Raw genomic sequence first — 22358 nt, 5'->3', positions numbered from 1 at the left:
CTTGTGAAATTATTATAATTCCCACAGTGAACCTGTGTTAATAAATAAAATACTGGCAAAGACAATCTCAGGCTCTGAGAGTAATTTGCCTCAAAATGAAACATAGCGTGTATTAGCTCTTCATTTATGTTTACTGTCAAATCAGATTTCATCATATGGTCATGCACATTTATCTATCTATTCATCAGTTGATGGATATTTGTGTTGTTTCTACTTTTTGGCTATTATGAATAATACTTCTATGAACAGTCCTGTGCAAGTCTTTAGGCAGACATGGGTTTTCATTTCTCTTGTTCAGATCGCTAGGTGTAACTTTATATTTAACTTTTTGAAGAACTGACAAGTGTGTTTCAAAACAGCTACACCATTTCAAATTTCCACCATCAGTATGTAAGAGTTCCAATTTCTCCACATCCTCACCAATACTTGTTATTATCTGGCTTTTCAATTATAGTCATCCTAGTGGGTAATACCTCATTGTGGTTTAGATTTGTATTTCCCTAATAGCTAACGATGTTAGGTGTCTTTTGATGTGCTTATAACCACCTGTATATTTTCTTGAGGAAATGTCCAGTTCAGAACTTTTGCCCATTTTTAATTGGATTATTTGTCTTTTTATTATTGAGTTCTGAGTTCTTCATATATTCTGGATACAAGTCCCTTATCGGATATATCATTTGCAAGTATTTTCTCCCATTCTCTGGATTATCTTTCCACTTTGTGTTCTTGGCACATGTGTTCCTAAATGCTACCTCTCAACTAAGATAGTCAAAGTAACCTTTCAGTGAACTGAGGGAAGGAAAATGAACCACACATCCTCCTAACCACTGAGAATCAAAGCAGTTAACGGCTAGGTGGAAATCAACCCACCCAGCTCTTCTCCCCTTCATTCTTCCTAAGAGACTCCCCAAGTATTAGAACAGCACACGGATTGCTCTCTTCTGTTTCCAGACATTTCCTTGCCTCAGCACTTCCCAGCTTCCTTGCAGCTAGGCATAACCATACAACTCTACTCAGGCCAATGGTATACGAGCAAAGGCAGTGTGCACTTCCTCTGGAAAGCATTCCTACTACAATAGACAATGCTACATAATAAATGGGAGCCGGCATCTTGGACCTAAGGTGACCAGGAAGGTAAACCATGCACAAAAGGGGGCAGTGTCTGACACCAAGCAGCATACCAACGCTGACCGGATCCCCTGTAGACTTCCTACCAAAGAGACGAAATTAAACTTCTACACTGTTTAAGCCATCTTATTTTGAGTTTTTCTGTTACATGCAATCAAACCTGATCTGAATTCATGTAACAATTAAGGGAAAGCTCCTGATTTACATGTACACGGATCAAACGCAAGGCCAGGCTCCATTTTGCAGTTTATGGAAGTGTTGCCTATGGTCATAATGTTACCTGACTGCTTTTCCAACACGAGGAATAAAAAATAGCAAAGACTGATACCAGGAAAGAAGACAAAAAACTTTACGTGGAACATATGCAATCAATGGTGAAACTGCTATATATGAAGGTCCGCAATAGGAATTCTGTACCAACCCCATCAGAGACCCATCTGCAATACCCACATGCTCCAAAATGCGTTAAGTTTATTTTCTTTCAGCAGAATACAAATACTGGAGCTCACAGTGCTGCAGTGTGTGGGGAAGAAAAGGGCAGTTCACTAACCATCGCCTGATTGAATCTAATCCCAGTCCTGTCACTGCTAAGCAACAATTCAATTTCATTTAATCCAGTACAAATTTGGTGAATGCCCACCACATATAAAGCATTGTAGGAACTAACATGAGGCTCCTACCCTCACAGAATTCATATCTAATAAACAAGGAACAAATTGCTTATAATCCCCAATAGTCGGCTTGGCCAGGAATCAGGGAAATAGACAAAAGAAGAGCCTATCTCATTTCAACTTTTCACTAAATAAATGCCTTCAAAACCCCAGAATCAGGGTGGAGACCTCTGAGAGAGTATACTCCCCTTCTCTCCAGAATTTGCTCCAAAAGTGGGAGACCAACAGCAACATACTGACAGTGGGGGGTGGCAGGGAACTAAGAGCCCCCAGAAACATCAAACCTGGGGGGCTAATGGTAACATCAAACCTGAATAGATGTTCCCCTGTTTAGAAATCAGGAAATAAAGCAAAGACGACAGAAGTCTGTAATTCAACTTAATTACAGTCACATGAGCCCAAAGACTCAAGGAGATACACACATAAAGATACTTTCCAAGTTAACCAAAGAGCTTTAGAACAAGACTTACAATGAGCATGTATTACTTTTTAAAAAAGATTTACATGGTAGCATTTATATGATAAGATTGAATTAATATACCCATATAAAATGTTGGGTCCATAAAGAGAGTATATCTTCTTTCCCCCAAGAATTATTGGAAATTTTACAAAAACCATTCAGTCTCTCCAACCTCTGCACTATTCAAAATGCCTATCACACATCCCAGAAGCAACTGAGTCGGCAGCTGGATATAAAAACCTGGAGTTCAGGGCTTCCCTGGTGGTGCAGTGGTTGAGAGTCTGCCTGCCAATGCAGGGGACACGGGTTCGAGCCCTGGTCTGGGAGGATTCCACATGCCGCGGAGCAGCTGGGCCCGTGAGCCACAATTACTGAGCCTGCGCGTCTGGAGCCTGTGCTCCGCAACAAGAGAGGGCGCGATAGTGAGAGGCCCGCGTGCTGCGATGAAGAGTGGCCCCCACTTGCCACAACTAGAGAAAGCCCTCGCACAGAAACGAAGACCCAACACAGCCATAAATAAATAAATAAATAAAGTCATAGTAATAAATGAATACTTGCCCATTAGCACAAAAAAAAAATTTAAAAAACAAAACCAAAAAAAACCTGGAGTTCAGGGAAGAGATTCAGGTACAGATAATAAATCTGGGGAGTTACCAACACATGGACAGCATGGAAAGTCCTGAGGCTGGACAAGATCGTTAGGGCTGCAGAGAGGAGATCTAAAGACTGAGCTCCAGAGAACTCCAACATCAAGAGGTCTGGGAAATGAGGAACTGGCAAAGGAGTACAAAAAAGATGAAAAGCCAGTGGGGTGGGAGAAAAAGCAGGCAGGTGTGACATTATTGAGCCACGTGCAGCAAGTGTATCACAGGGTGACTGGCCACGTCCGATGCTACTGCCAGGAAAGAACAAGAGGACTGAGAACTGACCACTGGCTGTAGCACAACAAGATCATGATGGCCTTAACAACAACAACAGAAAAACCCAGTGGAGAGGTGGAGGCAAGGGCCTGACTGAAGAGGACGCAAAGGAGCACAAGTGGAAGGAAATGGGAGACCTGAATATAAGAGCTTTTTGAAGAATTTTTGGGACTTCCTTTGTGGCGCAGTGGTTAAGAATCCACCTGCCAATGCAGGGGACATGGGTTCGATCCATGGTCCAGGAAGATCCCACATACCGTGGAGCAACTAAGCCCGTGCACCACAACTACTGAGCCTGCGCTCTAGAGCCCGTGAGCCACAACTACTGAGCCCACGCGTCCTAGAGCCCGTGCTCCGCAACAAAAGAAGCCACCGCAATGAGAAGCCGGTGCAGCACAATGAAGAGTAGCCCCCGCTCGCCGCAACTAGAGAAAGCCCACGCACAGCAACAAAGACCCAATGCAGCGAGAAAAAAAAAAAAAAAAAGAAGTTCTACTGTTTATGGGAAAAGAGAAATGGGCAGCAGACAAAAGAGAAGACTGGTCAAGGCAGGGTTTTTTCACTGGTGATAGTGGTGGTGTTTTTTTTAAAAGATGGATGAAATTAAGAATCAGTTTTGTACACTGATGGGATTCATCTAGTAGAAGGGCAAAGCTGGTGTCAAAAAGAAAGAAAGGAAGACATGCTTGAGTGACATCCTAAACCAGGAGAGAGGGGAGGTGAAGAGGGAATGGAAACAGCTGGGCAGAGAGGCTGGCCTCAGTCAGGAACACAGACAGTTTCCACGGCGACGGGGACAGCAGGGTGGGTACAGACAGGGTACTGGGCACTGATGATGGAGCGGGTATCCATGGCAGTGGATGAGCTCTTTGAATCACCTCTATTTCATCAGGAAAGGGAGGCAGTGCCAGAGGCTTAGAGAAGGAGGAAAATATGAAATATCCGTCAACTAGGAGAATGAAGGAACTAAGACAGCGGAACATGATTTGTGGTTGGGATTAATGGGATTTGAAGCCAGCGGTCAGGAATAGGAAGTGATCCCAGCGAACATGGTTGAATACATTTCTTTAGAAAGAGAGGAGGCAGAGCTGAATCTTACTTAAGTTGGAGCTGTGCAGACAAGTACAGTAAAGGGAGGGAAGGGCAATGGAGTTGAGTGTACTGAAAAGAGTGACTTTAATGAATGACTGAAATTCACACTTGGCAAGGAAAGAAGTGAGGGTGTGAGGGGCTGACAACAGTAGGATCAGTTGATTGTAAGCTAAGGATACTTACTAGAAAAGAGTAAGCAGTGAAGAATAGAAGGTGGTGTCAGAAGGAGAAAGCCCTGCAACTGAGACGACAGAGGGGGTGCCTGTCCTCGTAATGACAAGATCTAAGGAGAGAGCACAGAGGGAATGGCTGAGGGAAGGTGAAGAACAGGTGACTGAAGGAGAGGAGTTGAAAGAGAAAGAAGCAAAGTCCTACATGAATCATCTGAAATGATACTGAAATGACTAAGAAAAGTATAAAAGGAAGAGAACTGGAGACACACCATATAAGGAAGATTCTAAAAGTAGTTCCAAACACGGAAAAAGGTAAGAAAAATACAGATTGTAGAGAGACACTCTGAGGGTGAATCCACGTGAATGGACGGCGAAACACAAAAAAGGCAACAATGGGAAATAACACTTAAGGAGCAATGGCTGAAAATGGGCAGGTCCCCAAATTGGGGGAGGACCAGCCTGGTTCACTGTGGAGACAGTCAAAGGACGGGAGAGCTGCAGGAGGTAGACGGTAAACACCAAGTCCAATGCTACTGAAGCTGCCAAGTGCTGTCTGTACCCAATTTCCTGCTGGGTGTATTACTGAAAGGCCCACAGCAACCTAACTCAACAGGACCACAACTGAATTCATCATCTTCCTCCATCCTTATGCCTCCTGTGTTTTCCTTCTCCTCCTTCACCCTACACTCTAACATCCAATTTCTCTCTAAATTTGTCTCTAAAAGTCTCCCTCAAACAGATGCGCGGGGCTCCATTCCTGCTCCACCACACCAATCCATAACCCTTCCAACCACTCCTGCCATTTCTAAACTTTCTCTGCTCTGCCAGAGTGAGTTTTGAAAGATATAACTCTATCACTCAGTGCCCTGCTTAAAACCATTTAATAGGTTAAGCTCAGAAACCTCAAGGTCAGGCCTTTGCCCCCCTTGTCAAGCCTCCTCTCCCATCCTCCCTGGCTTTCTGCTCCAGAGATGCTGGGGGTCCCCCGGGGGGACCTCAAGCGGACCCCGCTCTCTCTTGTCTCCAGAACTTTACGTATATTATACTAATCACTCTGCCTGGAATGTGTCTCAATCCCAGCTGGCTCCAAATAAACCTTCAGTTATCAATTTAGACGTCAGATCCCCTGTATGCCTTTCTTGAATCACTTAGACTAGATTAGTGGTCACTCTATACCCAGTTCCCAGAGAGCAGCTCTGAGCGTCAATGGAAATAAATTAGAGATTTCTGCAAGAAGAGTGAAGCTGAGAGGGTAAGAATCCAGGCCCGCTACCCCACTTTCATAAGGGAACTCTCTTTTCTTTTCTGTTTCACATATGCATAAAGGTAAAGGTTTTATTTGAAAAGAAGGCATCCCTATAAAGTAGTTTGAAAACCACTAGACTAGATCATCTCTAAGGTCTCCCCCAGTTCTAAGAGTCTCCTTACAAGATGATATCATGAGGAAAATAACTCCATAGTAACCCCTCATCAACCTTTACGAGGGATGGAAAGTAGTTATAATCGTAATAAAGATCCCGATTGAAGAAGAGCACTTGGCATGATCAAGGTCTTAGAGAAAATATAGGGCTGGACACAAATAATACGAATTGTGTTAATATATGGAAGTACTAGAATTATCCTTTCGAAACAAAGCAGATGAATCTCATTTAACACATTTTCTAGTAGACATCATTGCTGACTCGCCTCTGTCAATTATTTAGGAGACAACACACTTACATGGTTATACTCTGATGCCTGCAGCACACTGGTTAAGAGCTTGGGTTCTAGAGGCAGACGCAAGAGTTCAAATCTCAGCTCTTCCACTTACTAGCTACGTGACCTTAGGAGAATCACTTAAGCTCTCTAGGCCCCAGTTTCTCACCATAAAATGAGAAGGATAATGTCTACCTGATAGAGCTGGGCTGAGGATGAACTGAGATAAAGCACAGAAGAATTCAGAACACTGGCACTTAGAGACAACTCAATAAATGCTTACAATGGGTGTATGCACACATTTTTATGCTCAAGTTGTATTACACAGCCCGAATCTCTTCTTAAAGTTTTTGAACCAGTCCTCACTGGCTTGAAATTTAACCTCTTTCACAATGACGTTCCCTTTCATTTTTTTCCAGTCTTGGCAAAATGCATATTAAACCATCTGTCCTTTTCATTGTAGGGCCATATTTATCATAGTTCATAAGAGCATATTTTTATGTACCTGGTCTTCAATTCATTTACTGGAAAGTAAAGCATAGATCTTCCCCCTCTGCACTAACACCACAGACTCAGTTATATCATCTGAGGGAAGAGGAGCATTAATTATTTTTGTATTCCTGGGTCCTGACCTAAAATGAACTTGTGTTTAAAAAATCTCATATTGTAAACTTTTATTATACAAGTATGAAACAGCGTTATCTAAAGACCATTGTTACCAAAACCAGGGCTGGCAAGGAACCTCCATAGTGTCAGCCATTAAAAAAGGAAGTATTCTACGAGTACCATGATTTTCCTTAGTGCTACAGGACACAGAAATAAATGCCAGACAAGTAGTAATATTGACAAACAAGCTTTGTTTTTCTTTTTATTTTTTTTTTACTTCCTTCTCTCCGGCAAAGATTCTTTTCTAACTAAATAACTAAAAGTCATACCACAAGAAAAAATGAGAACTAGTCTTTGAATAAACAGTTTGCCTATGACCCTCCACCACATACAGAGTATATACATAGAAGGCTTAGATCAACAATGAAATGCTCCAAGGTCATTTTTTAAGTGACAACACTAGTTAAAATGATGCCAAACTTCAGCCAAGACTAAGCTATCACTGCACAGCTAAACATAGTGAACCAAGACGAAACAGCCCACAGTGAATACAGAGCCTGGAAAGATAACAAGATACCACTCTTCCAGGCCATAGACATCTCAGTTGCAATTAACTTCTATTTTTTTAAATCATTTTTTTAAATGACTCTTTTCATAAAGTCCAATAATGCCAATAACTTACCGGTCAGCAGCTTCTACATCAAAACAAAACCTTCTGTCGATGGAGTCAGTATGTCTTCTGGTACATTCTTTCAAAAAGAACACCTCTCCATCCCCCTGCAAAGAATTATTTTAAACATTCTCAAAAACTACAGTATAAACATATACAGAATTAAACACCCTATATTTGATGGGGGGAGGGGGAGGCAAGGTTCAGATTTTAGCTTCCTCTATCTTATTCTCTTTCGAACCAGTTTATTTAGAGTCGTAGCCATTTTTTTTTAACTTTTTATTCTATATTGAAGTATAGTTGATTAACAACATTGTGTTAGTTTCAGGTGTACAGCAAAGTGATTCAGTTATCCATATACATGTATCTATTCTTTTTCCAATTCTTTTTTGTCACTGTCCTTTTCTTAAGGTTTTCTAGATCCTGCTTTGATTACAGTAAAATTAAACCAGACCTTATGAGTGCTAATTTTAAAAGGTGGATTAACAATACGGTTTCCACATGTCTATATTTGTTATTCTCTTACTGTCCCCTTGTTAAAAGAAGGATAATGTGTTTGTATGTCACATTACATTATACCATATTAAACAGTCCATATGTAACCATTTCTGACCTATAAAAACTTCAGTTCCACAGGAATCTACCTAAAAGTACACTAAGGACCCTGGATCAGCCATTGTGATCATCTAAAGCTGGAACCACTCCAACTACATGGTTTTGCTGTTTCCTAAAGTCAATCACCCTGAATTTATCTTTCCTGAGTTTTCGTTTAAACATGGTACCATTTACCTACCTAAACCATCCTCACCATGCCTTTTAAGAGCATTAAAAAGAGGTAGAAAACAGGAAACAGAAGCAACGCAGAAGCAGGTTCCCAGTAAGAAACTGTAAGGAGTCTGAGTAAACATTTCTAGAATATTTTAATATTTTCTGGAACATGGGGGTCTCTAATATTAAACAAGCATTCAAATATAAAATTATTCAAAATATCAGAGTCATCATGTTTTTAAATGTATTTTTTATTATTTGGTAGCTAAAACAGAAAGACACCACTAAGCAGACATGTCTTGGGACTTGACAGGAAACTCACACTCCAACCTCATGCTCAGTTTATAACTGAAATGTACAGAGATGCTGAAGTTAACCCATATTTATCCTTTTACTACAACTTCTGATCGTATCAGTGGCCCTCTGAAATGTGAAATAAGCACGGGCATTTGGTGAATGAATTGTGCACTGCTGCTGTTCATTCATGGAATTTGCTCTTCTATTATATTTGATGCTTCACTTAACAACAAATTTTGCTTTCTATGCGTCTGACACATTACATTTGACAAACATAAATTACTGCTATCTTTAAAACAACACTACCACCACACAAAAACAACAAAAACCCTCATGCTCAGTCTTAACCCATCACCCTCCAAGGGTGACATCCTCACTTCCTCCTCTTTGCCATGGACTTGATTTTCCATGTCTATTTCAATATCACAAAAATGCGTTTGTATTATAAGCGGCTTTAAATATTTTTCAGGAAGATGCAAAGTATGTGTAAATACAAGTGAACTTGGGTTAATTCTGTATTCACATAAGAAAAATTATGCCCATCCACCCAGCAAGCAATGAATTAACCTTAAAATGCATTACTAGGTATGTTCAATACTAGTGGGAGGAGCTTTGTTTTGACTGCTATTGTTGCTATGAGCTGCAGCTTCCGTTTTAAAACAAAGATCACCTTTCCTACCCAGCCAGCTCCTAAGGGCTTCTCGCTCTTTTCCAGCTATCATGAGTTCCTTTGCTTTTTACTTCTGTGGGAGGAGTAAGCTAAATGGCGAGTGTCTAAGTGAGAACATTAAAGTGTAAGTGAAAAACGGTAAACTTCGTTGCGGATCATCTACTCTATATAATCTTTTCATTTATATGAATCTACGTGTGCACATCAGGCCTCCCATGTAAATCCTGAGCAGACAAACCACTGAGTCATGAAAGTCTGCTGTAGGTGTTGACTGGATCTTCCAATAACAGGGACACAAAATGATTCTACTCTTCTCTGTAAATAAAAAAAAAAAATCTGACCATAAAAACCCATGCCAACAATTCAGAAAACACAGGAATTGTTTTCTGGCCTATTTTATTAAAAAAAAAAAAAAAAGAAAGAAAGAAAGATTTTCATTCTAAAAACAAAATGAAAGTATTTATCATGAGTGAATATAAACAACATTAAAAAGATACCCTCAAAGACCACCTCACAGAGAATATGAAGTATAAAAGCAAAGCCTTGGGGGCTTCCCTGGTGGCGCAGTGGTTGAGAATCTGCCTGCCAATGCAGGGGACACGGGTTCGAGCCCTGGTCCGGGAAGATCCCACATGCCGCGCAGCAATTAAGCCCGTGCGCCCCAACTACTGAGCCTGCGCGTCTGGAGCCTGTGCTCCGCAGCAAGAGAGGCCGCGATAGTGAGAGGCGTGCGCACCGCGATGAGGAGTGGCCCCCGCTTGCCACAACTGGAGAAAGCCCTCGCACAGAAACGAAGACCCAACACAGTCAAAAATAAATAAATATATAAATAAATTTATAAAAAAAAAAAAAAAGCAAAGCCTTGGGACTTCCCTCGTGGTCCAGTGGGTACGACTCTGTGCTGCCAATGCAGGGGGCCCAGGTTCGATCCCCGGTCAGGGAACTAGATCTCACATGCATGCCACAACTAAGAAGCCCACATGCCGCAACTGAAGATCCTGCGTGCTGCAACTAAGACCTGTTGCAGCCAAAAATAAATAATAAATAAATAAATATTTTTAAAAATATATAAATAAAAGCAAAGACTTACTAGTTTCCCCCCAGATCTGTGCTCGAACGGAATGATGTTGAACTTCTTGGCCGCTTTCCGATACATGCAGTAGTGTTTGACCCAGCTGGAACCAAACGGAGGAGGCCCTTCAACAAGAGACATAACTTTAAATCAACAAGAACCTACTGTATCGCACAGGGAACTCTATTCAATATTCTGTAATAACCTAAATGGGAAAAGAATTTGAGAAAGAACAGATACATATATATGTATAACTGAATCACTTTGCTGTACACCTGAAACTAACACAACATTGTTAATCAACTCTGCTTCAATATAAAATAAAAAGTAACCTGAAACTACCACAACATTGTAAATCAACTCTACTCCAATAAAAATTTAAGAACTAAAATAAAAATTAAATTAAAAAAGAAAAAAAAAAGAAAAGAAATAGGACTTTACATTTTTGTCCTCATAAAGAAACAGATATGCAGAGTTCCAAACACAATCCTGAAGAGGAAAAACCCAAGAAGCAGCAACTAACACAGCTCAAGGAAACAAATCAGCAACACAGCTGGTCTCAGACAAGGGAAAAACAAGGGGAAATAAGAAGGCTCGTAGAGACAGTCCTAAGAGTTTTCAGCAACACGGAAGTAATTTAAAGACATACTTTTCAAATAATTTGCTAGACTGTTATCTCATACCTGAAAATCTCTTAATTGTAAACTATGCTTCTTATTTGTGTCTATGTATGAAGAGTTCATGAGGGTTTCAAGAATTCCCCTGAATATATGTGATGGTTTTGGATTCAATTCTGGCCTCTAAAAAATGACAGAACTGTAGAATCACAGTGCAGAAAAGCATTTAGTCTATAAATCCATCTAGTACTTTAAATCCACTAAAGCACCTTGTGAATAGCTGCCCTTACTAACAATGGTAAAGCTAAGCTTTTTTGCAGCATGTGGGATCTTAGTTCCCGGACCAGAGATCGAACCCGTGCCCTCTGCATTGGAAGCACAGAGTCTTAACCACTGGACCGCCAGGGAAGTCCTACTGTCTTTTTAATCTAAACAGTCTTAGGCTTAGACCAAATGCCTGAGAAATGGCAAAGCCAAACCTCAGAGTCTTTGGCACCAAATATCAAGGTCCTTCACTGATTAAGCTGCCATCCCCTCCTGACACCACCCGACGCTACTCAACCAGCTCTGAGCAGAGAGATTAGTGATGGTTTTTCATACCATCCAAGCTTCAGGCAATATTGCAGGACAGGGTGCAACACGGACTCCAGCCTAGGACAATTCCAGCATTGAGGAGGTGTATGATCCAGGAGACACTGTTTACTCCTCAGTGTTTCCATGTTCTCATTGGCAAATGGGATGATAACAGCACTGTACACTTCATAGGGGTTTTTAATGGATTAAATGAAACAAGTTGGATAAAGAGTTTAGCACAGTGCCTGGCATACAGCTAACAAGTGAAGAATTCTGTCACTACTGTTTTTGTCTTCTCAGTCCAATTTCAGCCCCATTTCTCTCAAAGCCAGTAAGTTAAGCAACAGTTATGAATCTAAAAATCAAAATTTCCTGATTTTTCACTTTGGACATATAATACAAAACTTCTATCCTTCTCATGTCTCTACCCTGTATTTTTAGTTCAAATTAAATAAACAAACTGAGATTAAGACAATAAAAAAAATTAAAGGCGGAGGGAAGGATTGGGAGCTTGGGATTAACAGATGCAAACTAGTAAATATAGGACGGATAAACAACAAGGTCCTACAGTACAGCACAGGTAACTATATTCAATATCCTGTGATAAACCACAATGGAAAAGAATATGAAAAAGAACATATATATGTATAACTGACACTTTGCTATACAGCAGAAATTAACACAACACTGTCAATCAACTATACTTCAATAAAATTTTTAAAAAATAAAACATTCACTCTATATACACTTCAATAGCTGTTGTGCTATTGTTCCTAATAGCACCTTTAGAAACGGCATGCTTTTACTGTTCAACCAAAATATGTAAAACTAAATTACCTCTCAGTTTTTTTGAAAAAAAAAAAAAAGATTAAAAAATTAGAAAAATTTAGAGTTCTGCTGTGCCAGTAACTGTTCATCATGAGCCGTGAAGACTAAGCCCACATTAAATAAGGGCAAATGGAAAAAGAACCCCTATTCTGCGACTGCATATAACATGAACACCCATATCACGTGGCTGTTCCATGAGTCTCTCTGCTATGAAATTGGTCAGTTTGAAAATCCTGTAAATCAGCCACTTAACAAACAAAAACTCTAAAGCACCCCGACTACAGTCAAAGGCGGGAAGGGAGAGAAACAGGAAATACGGAAACATTTTCACATAGTCCTCCTCCTACTGACTAGCAATCAAGCTCTACAGTTGAAGAGGTAAACTTTAGGAGCTTCATTAAAATAAGACCAAACTGTCAGAAGTCTGAAATTGCCTTGGGGTGCCTTAATTTCAAAACAAGGATACTCTACACACTGCATAACAACTAAGACGGCAACAGTGCTGAAAATTCAGTGAGACAAGTTAGCATGTCATCTAGGAGTATTTTTTTGTAGCCATATGCAATTGCCCTGATAATTTCAACAAGAACAAAAAACGATCTCAAATAAATGTGCAAAGAAATGATGTGAAAGAAGCAGAGAAATATGTCCTTCTTGACTTTAACACGGAGGAACAGGGTTATGGGGAGAGGGGTGCATACGTATATGAATGTGTGTGTGTGTCTGTGTGTGTGAGTGAGATAAAGATGGGGATGAGAGGAAATGAGGAAAAAGGTACTATCCCACCTCGCTTTCAGTCTGTCACCAAATCCTGGCTCCCTTGCAAGCAAGTTTTAACAAAGTGTGGCACAGAATTCGGGGGGTGTGGTTGGAAAGCAGGGTGCTCACAGAGTTCCTAATCTCACCGCCCCCTCCCTAGAGCAGGAATGTGTTTTCCCCAAAAAAATCCAACGTATGCCTTCCAGGATAGGAGAGAGCAAGAAAGTGGTAGGAATAATTACTCCAAAAGTATCAGAGTAATTACAGTGAGAGTTTTAAGATAATTTTTAATTAGTTATTCATCACCGTTGGAGAGCCTCTTACTTTTTTCCTGTACGTACAGGTAGCCTTCCGCTGTGAACTGACTTGCTCGTTTGTGGTCCTTGGGATTCTGTCTAATCTTGTTCATAAGCTCTTCCACTTCTGACCTTGTTCCTTCAAAACGATTCCGTGTCTGAAAAGGATTTAAAAAACACATACAAGTTTTAAGTTCCCACAGGAGCTTCTTCATGTACATTTTTAAGTCTCTGGATAACTATGATTAAATTTGCAGTGTTTTTGTATAAGTTTCTCAAAATATACCCATCCTTTCCCATGTGTCTCTTTGTTGAGATCACTGTGCAAAGAAAAAAAATTTGTGGTTAAGTAGTTAACAGAGATATAGAAACCAAGGTTACTAGAGGTTATTTACTTTTGAAGCTTTCTAACATCAAGAATAATTCTATTATTCAACATAAGAATTCCTGCCTGCAGGCCTCACAATATTACTAAATCTTAGATTTAAAAGAAATAGACCATAAAATATCTATCTGGGAAGTCTTTCCTTTGCAACAATCAATCTGACTCATTACTATTATATCAGCAATATGTCTAAGAATTCAGAATCTGAAAAACTTAATTCTTCTTTGCAAACTAATAAATATCAGTGTCATTTTTTCCAGGTCACGGCAATTGCACTTGAAAATGATGTTTCTTCATAGAAGAAGGAAGTAGGGGGGAATCTCACTTACAAATAATGTCTTTGATACCTAAAAAGACAAATCACATTTCTGAAGCCCAGGAGACTTGGGATGTCAATATCTCTGTCAAATGGCTAGACTGAAAATGGACATGCAAGGTGAAGTGACGAAAATACCCAGGCAAACCTGACGAGTCAGCACCACCAAGTTTCTGGACATTTCTTCCATCTACACTCAAAAATAATTGTATTAATACAGAAAAACTGCTGATGTAAAACTGTGGAAGAGCCAAGATGAAAAATTATTATTGAAATTCCTCCTCTCTCCTCCCTACAATGAAAGGGGTTACCAAGAGTTCTAAATGCAGAAAAATGATAGAATAGTACATTTTTTAGGGGGATGGAGAATCTGATAAATGTACACTGTAAAGGGGAAACTTAACTGCAGAGGCTTATTTTAAACACAAGCTGAGAGCTTTTTTTTTTTTTAATTTGTTTATGTACTATAAGAATGTACAGGGCTGCAAAGAGGGTGGGACTCATTTATTAATGGCTTGTTCCCTCTCCTGCCTTCCTGTTTCTCAGTCTCTGGGATTTCTTGTCCCCATCTTAATACTGATTATACCCTAATTTTATTCATCTTCTTTCTCACTTTACTGAGATTCTCCCCAACCCTCACTTCTTTCTATCTCTGTGTATCTAATATTTATGCATATATACACACACATATACACACATATGTGCGTGTCACATATGTATAGATGCTAGTGCATGCATGCACGCGTGTGCACACACACACACGCGCACACACACACACACACACACACACAACTTAATGAGTTGTATCCCAAATTCTCATTATTTAAGTTAATGCTCAAATTGTCCTAGATTTGACCAGCAGAGGCCCCTTCTATCTGGCTCCTGTTTCTCTTGACATACCCCCTTAATTCTCTGAGTAACCCCTTACCCTCTGGTCCAAAAAGGTATCCCAGGTTTACCTTATACTTTCTCTGTCCGAGTCCTAGAATCAGCCATTTCTCCAAAGGAATCATTGTTCCTTATAGTGGAGGGTAGTATTTTTTTTTTTTTTACTGGAGTATAATTGCTTTACAATGTTGTGTTAGTTTCTGCTGTACAGTGAAGTGAATCAGCTCTATGAATACCTATATCCCCTCCCTCTTGGACCTCCCTCCCACCCCCCATCCTACCCATCTAGGTCATCATAGGGCACCGAGCTGAGCTCCCTGTGCTATATAGCAGGTGCCCACTAGCTATCTATTTTATACCTGGTAGTGTATTTATGTCAATCCCAATCTCCCAATTCATCCCACCTGTTCTCTACATCTGTGTTTCTACTCCTACCCTGCAAATAGGTTCATCTGTACCATTTTTCTAGATTCCACATATACACATTAATATACGACATTTGTTTTTCTCTTTCTGATTTATTTCACTCTGTATGAGACTCTAGGTCCATCCACATCTCTACATAAGGACCCAATTTCATTCCTTTTTATGCCTGAGTAATATTCCATTGCAAACATGTATCACATCTTCTTTATCCATTCATCTGTCGATGGACATTTGTTTCCATGTCCTGGCTATTGTAAAGAGCGCTGCAATGAACACTGGGGTGCATGTGTCTTTCTGAATTATGGTTTTCTCAGGGTATATGCCCAGTAGTGGGATTGCTGGGTCATATGTAGTATTTAGAAACCAAGATCTAGGGACAGTGTGCTCACAGCTAATGGGGTGCTGTTGCTTCTAGGTCTTCCTGGAAGACAGACTGAGAAAATGCACGTATGTATGTATATATGTGTGTGAATACATTTATATATATACACACATTTATATGGACATATACATATCACAACTTCTGTATCTAGCAATTTTAAAATCCATGAGTTCATACCATTAAACTTAATTCCAATCCAGTACTTCAGGTTTCTTTCTAGCCCACCCCTTTCCAATTCTGCACATTTCTTTTCAGACAGTAAAAAACCTGGCTCCCATTATTCTCAACAGATTTACTTATTTGCTCAATTAAAGTATCTGCTCAACGTAACCAATCTCCCAAATATGCCAGCCACCTCCTCTGTACATGCTGCCTCTGCACCTTCCCACCCCCACTTTCACTGCCACAGACCCCTCCATGCGGTACACCCTGCCCTCACTCCTTCCTCAGATGTGACTCTGCACTGGGAAGGGAAAGGAAGGTTTAGCTAAATTTTTTAATGTATCATTTTAGGCAAATTACAAATGAGGGTGAAAATTACATTTCTCAAAATTTGAGTCCAAATAATAGAGTGGCTGGAACCTAGCAATTTCCAATTCTAATTTCTGGTTGAATAGGAAGATATCATCAAATAATAATAATGTTAAACCTTAAGTGTTACAATAGGTCACATGAGAGTGTTTACACTGGGAATGACATGACTGAGAGCAGTTTACGGTGCTTTAATCCTCACAATAACCTATGAGATAGCCTAGCGTTCTCCAATGCTTACAAAACACCATTGCTGTATTTCCTTTCCTCGCATGCTTTGATAAATAAACAAATTTCCAAACCAATGAGTCTTAAGTCTTATAAATTAAATATTTCATTACATCACCTACTGGGGGGAGGAGGATTCAATGTGGAGACTAAGCTGGAATTCAGACACATCTGAGTACTTCACAAAACTGGCAGGTCAGGCTTAGCACAGGTTCACACCCATATTTAAGGAGGAAAGAAAGAGGGGGGAGAGGAGGCACTGTTCACACTAAGTTCTACCCAGAAATAAAGCTTTACAGGCAGATGGCAAAGGCTAATTCCAAGTACAGATTGCCATTTTTCATTTAAGTTTTCCCATCCTGGCCCCAAGACCTCATTCAGGGAGCAAAAGGATAATTAAAAGTATGAAGAGGGTTTCACGAAGCAGCTGTAAAACATCAGGGGTGGGCCCCCTGCAGCCTGCTTTAGTAACCTCCCAAAATAATAAAACAGAAAAGAAGGGGTAGGGTGCTAACACGCACCCCTCACTGCAATCCTCAAATCATCTCAAGTGCCCTATACCCTCATGAGAGAAATGGCCAAGAAAGTAGTAAAGTACAGCAATACTGAGATATAGCAGGTGAGGTAGAATGAGTGGCATGTGTTTCAAAGGTGCTGGTATTTCCGAAGGGCAAAGGTGACAGAGTAAGGAATGGAGTGCAGTGGATGCCAGTTCAACAGGTGATCAAGTCTAAACGCCCGAAGGACACCTTCCATGGGAGTGAGGGGAACGCAGGTTAGAACTGTTGAGAGGTAGACGCGAGCTGAGGTTTACCATCGGTACCTAAATCTGAGATCTTACCATTAACGGGATTCCTATGTTACCCAGAAATTGTTAAGGTCCAGGGAGGCCAAATGGCCATGTCAGGATGTTCCCCAGCTCCTATATTTACTGACCCCAGAGACACCATGAGTGAACCCATTTCTACACCAACACTAAATCTGAAACCAACCGCCTTGGGCCCTGGAATGAGCCTGCCCAAGTTCCAATGCTGCCCTGGCCTTAAAGCAGTATGACTTCAGAAAGTTCTTTTTCCTCATTGTCCTCATCTGTGAAGTAGGAATAAAAAAATCTACATCATAGGACATCTTGGAAGACTGAAAGTGTCCAATCCAAAGAAAAGCACATAGGTAACACCTGGTACATGGTAACAAAATAAATGTAAGTGGCATTAGCATTATTATTATTATTTTAATTGCAATTAAGTCACTGAAAAGTGACAATTATTCCCTAACAAAGGAAAAAAGAGAATCTTCAATATCAAACTAAAATTTTATTATTTTATATCTGAATGAAAGAGAAAGTACATTTTTAATTTTTTTTTTCTTTGGATTATAAAAGCTAATTCACAACATTATAAAACAGAGAGAGGGGACAGCACAAACAGCCCTGCCTGGAGGCAAAAAGAGGAGGTATAAACAAGATTAAAAAGTGACCAGAAACTCATCTCTCAGTAACAATCACGTTCATATTTTTACACAGTCACTTCCAATCTCTTTTTTTTTTTTGGTAACATAGTTTATCAGTTTAGTGTTCTACTGTGCTCACAAAACTGTAACAAAAATATCTGTGCATATCCTTAAATTATTCTTAACCATTCTTAGTATCTTCTAGGGACTCCTTCGGAATCCCTAAAATTTCTTAGGATTCTACTTCTTCCTGGGAAGAATTCTATTCTAGTCTCCTTTGGGGATAGAGATCACAAAAATTTTAAATTAGTTTTTTTTAATATCCTTTAACTTTGATGTAATTTACATTCTTCTGGAAAGTCTATTTTTTAAAAACCATCTTGCTCTTTTTTGCTGTCCGTTAATTACTCTAGATTATGGAAAATGGAAAAAGACTGAATCTCTCTCAAAAAAAGGTCTAACCATTTTTACAACAGAAAAGGTGAAACCAGTTGGGGGAAAATAGGTTATTTTCACTTTTAAATAACTTTTACCTTTTTTCTGATTATAAAATGGTTTTTGTCATTTTTTACTATAGTAAAATACCAAAAAGTTGACCAAAATTATCTCTACCATTATAGTGCACAGATAGTTAACTCTAAGATTTGGTTTCAACATTTCGGTATATTTCTTTCAATACATAAATATGCATAGCATAAAAAGTAACACACAGAAGTCAGACAGAGAAAGACAAATACCATATGATATTGCTTATACGTGGAATCTAAAAAAATAATACAAGTGAACTTATTTACAAAGTAGAAATAGACTCACAGATGTAGTAGATGGACTTATGGTTATCAAAGGGGAGAGGGGCGGGGAGGGGATAAATTAGGAGTTTGGGATTAACATATTCACACTACTATGTATAAAATAGATAAACTACAAGGACCTACTGTATAGCACAGGGAACTCTACTCAAAATCTTATAATAACCTATAATGGAAAAGAATCTGAAAAAGAATAGATATATACATATATATGTATAACTGAATCACTTTGCTGTACACTTGAAACTAACAACACTGTAAATCAACTATACTTCAATTAAAAAAAAAAAAGTAACACACAGCTGGGATTTTTGTAAAACGTAGTTTTATACAGCCAACACTTTCCCTTCCATATGCTAAAAGCTGACGTCATCAGGGAATGAGAGAAATGGCCAAGAAAGTAGTAAATTACAGCAATACTGAGATATAGCAGGTGAGGTAGAATGAGTGGCATGTGTTTCAAAGGTGCTGGTATTTCTGAAGGGCAAAGAATGAGCTAGAAGCAAAAGTAAAGAGCACAGGCGACTTCCAGATCAGGTGTCCTCAACACTGAAGGTGAGGCGGAAGGCAGAGCCTCCACCTGCAGAGCTGCAGCAGCAGCCTCAGAAAGAGCCAGAACAAAAGGCAGAGAGGTGGAGGAGCCCAGGCAACTTCCTGATGACAATCCTGAAGTTCCAGGGGACACAGGAAAAGATTTTTTCCAGTAACTTGTTCTTCGCCCAGTTCTTTATGGGAAATGAAAGTTACCAAGTATGTGTGTTAGGTTCTTAATAGACTGTTAGATATTAACCAGCTGACCCATTTCAAATGATAAGCTGTCTTCAAGTGTTGCTTACAATAGCTCATGCCTGAGTATTGCTCATTCCCGTTTAAATCTTGAATCTCGCTGAAATTATTTTGGTGTATTTAAGGTAACTATAGGCCCCTGACCCCAGGGTGGGTGTGATAAATGAACTTCCACATAAGCAAGCTGTGCATGGACAGTTTCTCTGGAGCCCCCAGGAGATGCTGATGTGTCCCTATACCTCACCCCAGACCCTGAGGCCCGGCTGGCTTCACGGGCAGGTGGCCCGTGCCGTCACCCACAGCCCTGTGCTCAGAAGGTCGCGCACTTGATCTAATGCTCTGCCATCGCTGCCTTGAAATTCTTCATTTTTGAATAAGGGGCCCTGCCTCCTCATTTTACGCAAATTATGGGTCAGTTATGCCTGAAGGTTCTCATCCAGGCCAGCCCTGCCCTTGACAGATGAGGTACAGACACAAGTTATACAGTTAGTGGAGGGGGAAAAAAAAAATCAGGATTATAACCTAATCTTCTAAACTAACTATGTAATGTTCTTTTTACAAACGCTGTGTTCTGCTATCTACAGAAGTATTCTGATACATCACAGCATCATTAGACTAAATGTTCTACTACCTACAGAGACACTTTTGAAGTTAGGACTAATCTACACATATACACTGTGACGTATTTTTAAATTATGTTACTTTATATCACTGATCTTGGAGGGTGTAGGGAGGAATCTACTCTTTAGTCATTTAACTGAACAAAATGTAGAATCTTCAAATACAAGTTGACGCGTAAATTACAAAATACAAGAGATTTCATTACCTACGTTCCCAAATGTTGGGAACTATACCAAAATAACTTTGAAACAAAATTGACACAAAAACCATTAGTCCTCAATTTCTAAGATTATAAGACGTTGAAGGTCAGGTAGCAAACAGCACAGAGATCCCCATCCTTTTCCTTGTATGTCTTTCAGGATGAGTTGAGAGTCTGTCCCAAAACTCACTCACTGTGTTTTTAACAAGGTTTGAAATTACACTAAACATAACTTGAATAGCTTTTCAATGTGGACACTTCCAAAATCAACAAAAGTGTTGAAAGGAAAAACATCTACCACCTTCTGATCAAAATCACATACAGTATACTGTTTAATAGTTCTCCAAAAATCTCTTTATCCAAGACCTAACAGAAACCATACATTTTCCAGGAAAACAATAAAGGGCCAACAGCAACTGTGAACACCAATACATTAGTGAATAAGCACAAAGCACAGGAAAGAAATTCCACTGGAACTGTTAGCCTATCTGGGAATAAAAATCAAATAATACATACAAGTAACAGAAGAAATTTAGATTAGACTTGAAATGCCTTAAATTTAAAGTGGAGGGCTGTTTTGTCTGTTTCATACAGAGCAGACTTAGACTTACACAACAGAGGTTATCCTTAGAACTGCCTCACAAAGTGCAGAATAACTATGTCACACTGCCACATGACTTGTTCAAAGTTGCTAAGACAGTAGATAGTCAAAGTTATCATAACGAGGAAAAAAAATTTTTTTAACTACACGAAGTGACAGATGTTAACTTTTGCGGAAATCATCTTGCAATATAATAAGTGAAGTCATTAAGTTGTAGCCCTTAAACTTACACAGTGTTGTGTGTCAATTATATCTCAATAAAACTGGAAAAATAAAAAATAAAGCAAATTATGTGAAATTCTGATTGTAAAAACATACTTCATGACCTTTCTGAAAAAAAGGGAAGAAAAATAAATTATAGGAAACGAATTCTTAAAAAAAAAAAAAAACAGATCCCCCTGCAGCAGAATTCGGAGCCTCCCTTAGCTGGAGAACAGTTTGTTACACCAAGAACTGACCAGAAGGTGGCAGCGTAGCCTCAGTTTCTCGGTACCAACAGATCAGCCCGGTCTTAGTTTAAGGCTTTTCATATACCAAAGAAATCAAAACTACACCTCTCAAACATCTTTTTTAGGAGAAAGCTTTCGTTTCCTTACATTCTGAATGTTGATCTGTAATTCCATTTTGTAGTGATTGAAGTCTTTGGCAAGTTCATGGCCTTGATGATAGAAAGTAAACATTCCCTGAAAAAATGACAGCATCTAAAACAAAGGAGAAAAGGCGACATTAGCACCCAAAAAATCTCAGTGAACAAAATAAATTAAAAAGCCACGTATTTTGCCTCATCTCATTATGATTCTATCGAAGCACAATAATTAAAAGGAAGTCACTAGAATTCAACTAAATCTAACTGCATAGTATTCATTAATTGGTCCCTATTAAAAAAATAAAAGGATTTGTGATTTTTTTCCTTAAATATCAGAGCCATTAGACAGCTTTTACAGTATGCTGTATAGGAGAAATGGAATTCTACATCACCCATTTGTCCTTTTTAGTCAAGAGAATCCCTATATTCATTTATAATTGAAACCTTATCACTATAGGTCGATAGAACCTATAAGGAAAGTGAAATACACATCACAGAGCTAAAAGCTCTTTCGAAGGGCATCCAGTGCAGAGTAACCTCTCTGTTTTGTTGACAAGAATGCTCAGTGACTGGAGCAGAGAGGGGCAGAGGCAGGGCAGTAATTAAGCCCTGAGTTTCCTACAAAGTCTCCACCTGCCCCTCTTGATCAGAGGGCACTGCTTCTCCCCCACATGCGAGAAAATCTAGAGTAAGAGTGACTTGGGGTGAGGGTTAAGGAAATCCTGAGATTCACTGTCTTCAGAACGTCACGCTGCGTAATGGTAAGGAATTTGGGACTCTGACGTCAAGTGGCCAGCAGGGGTCAATTCCCAACTGGGGCAAATTACTGAAGTTTCTCTACTTCAATTTCTACATT

The 22358-nt window shown here is 39.6% G+C and overlaps 1 protein-coding gene across 4 annotated transcripts in view; it reads right to left on the bottom strand.

Moving 5' to 3' along the window:
• Nucleotides 1-22358, bottom strand: part of ARHGAP10 (Rho GTPase activating protein 10) — a 328794-nt gene that overhangs the window by 181616 nt on the left and 124820 nt on the right. For all 4 annotated transcript variants that reach the window (XM_059922584.1, XM_059922586.1, XM_059922585.1 and 1 more), the window contains 4 exons: nt 21513-21617; nt 13324-13453; nt 10241-10347; nt 7428-7522 (listed from right to left, as the gene is read on the bottom strand). In XM_059922584.1, the coding sequence (XP_059778567.1) occupies nt 7428-7522; nt 10241-10347; nt 13324-13453; nt 21513-21617 (437 nt within the window). The remainder of the gene's footprint in view (nt 1-7427; nt 7523-10240; nt 10348-13323; nt 13454-21512; nt 21618-22358) is intronic.

This window comes from Balaenoptera ricei, chromosome 5 (assembly GCF_028023285.1).
Source record: "Balaenoptera ricei isolate mBalRic1 chromosome 5, mBalRic1.hap2, whole genome shotgun sequence".
Lineage (NCBI taxonomy): Eukaryota > Metazoa > Chordata > Mammalia > Artiodactyla > Balaenopteridae > Balaenoptera > Balaenoptera ricei.
Note: the sequence above shows the minus strand (reverse complement) of the source record. Positions and strands in the feature narration are given on the sequence as shown.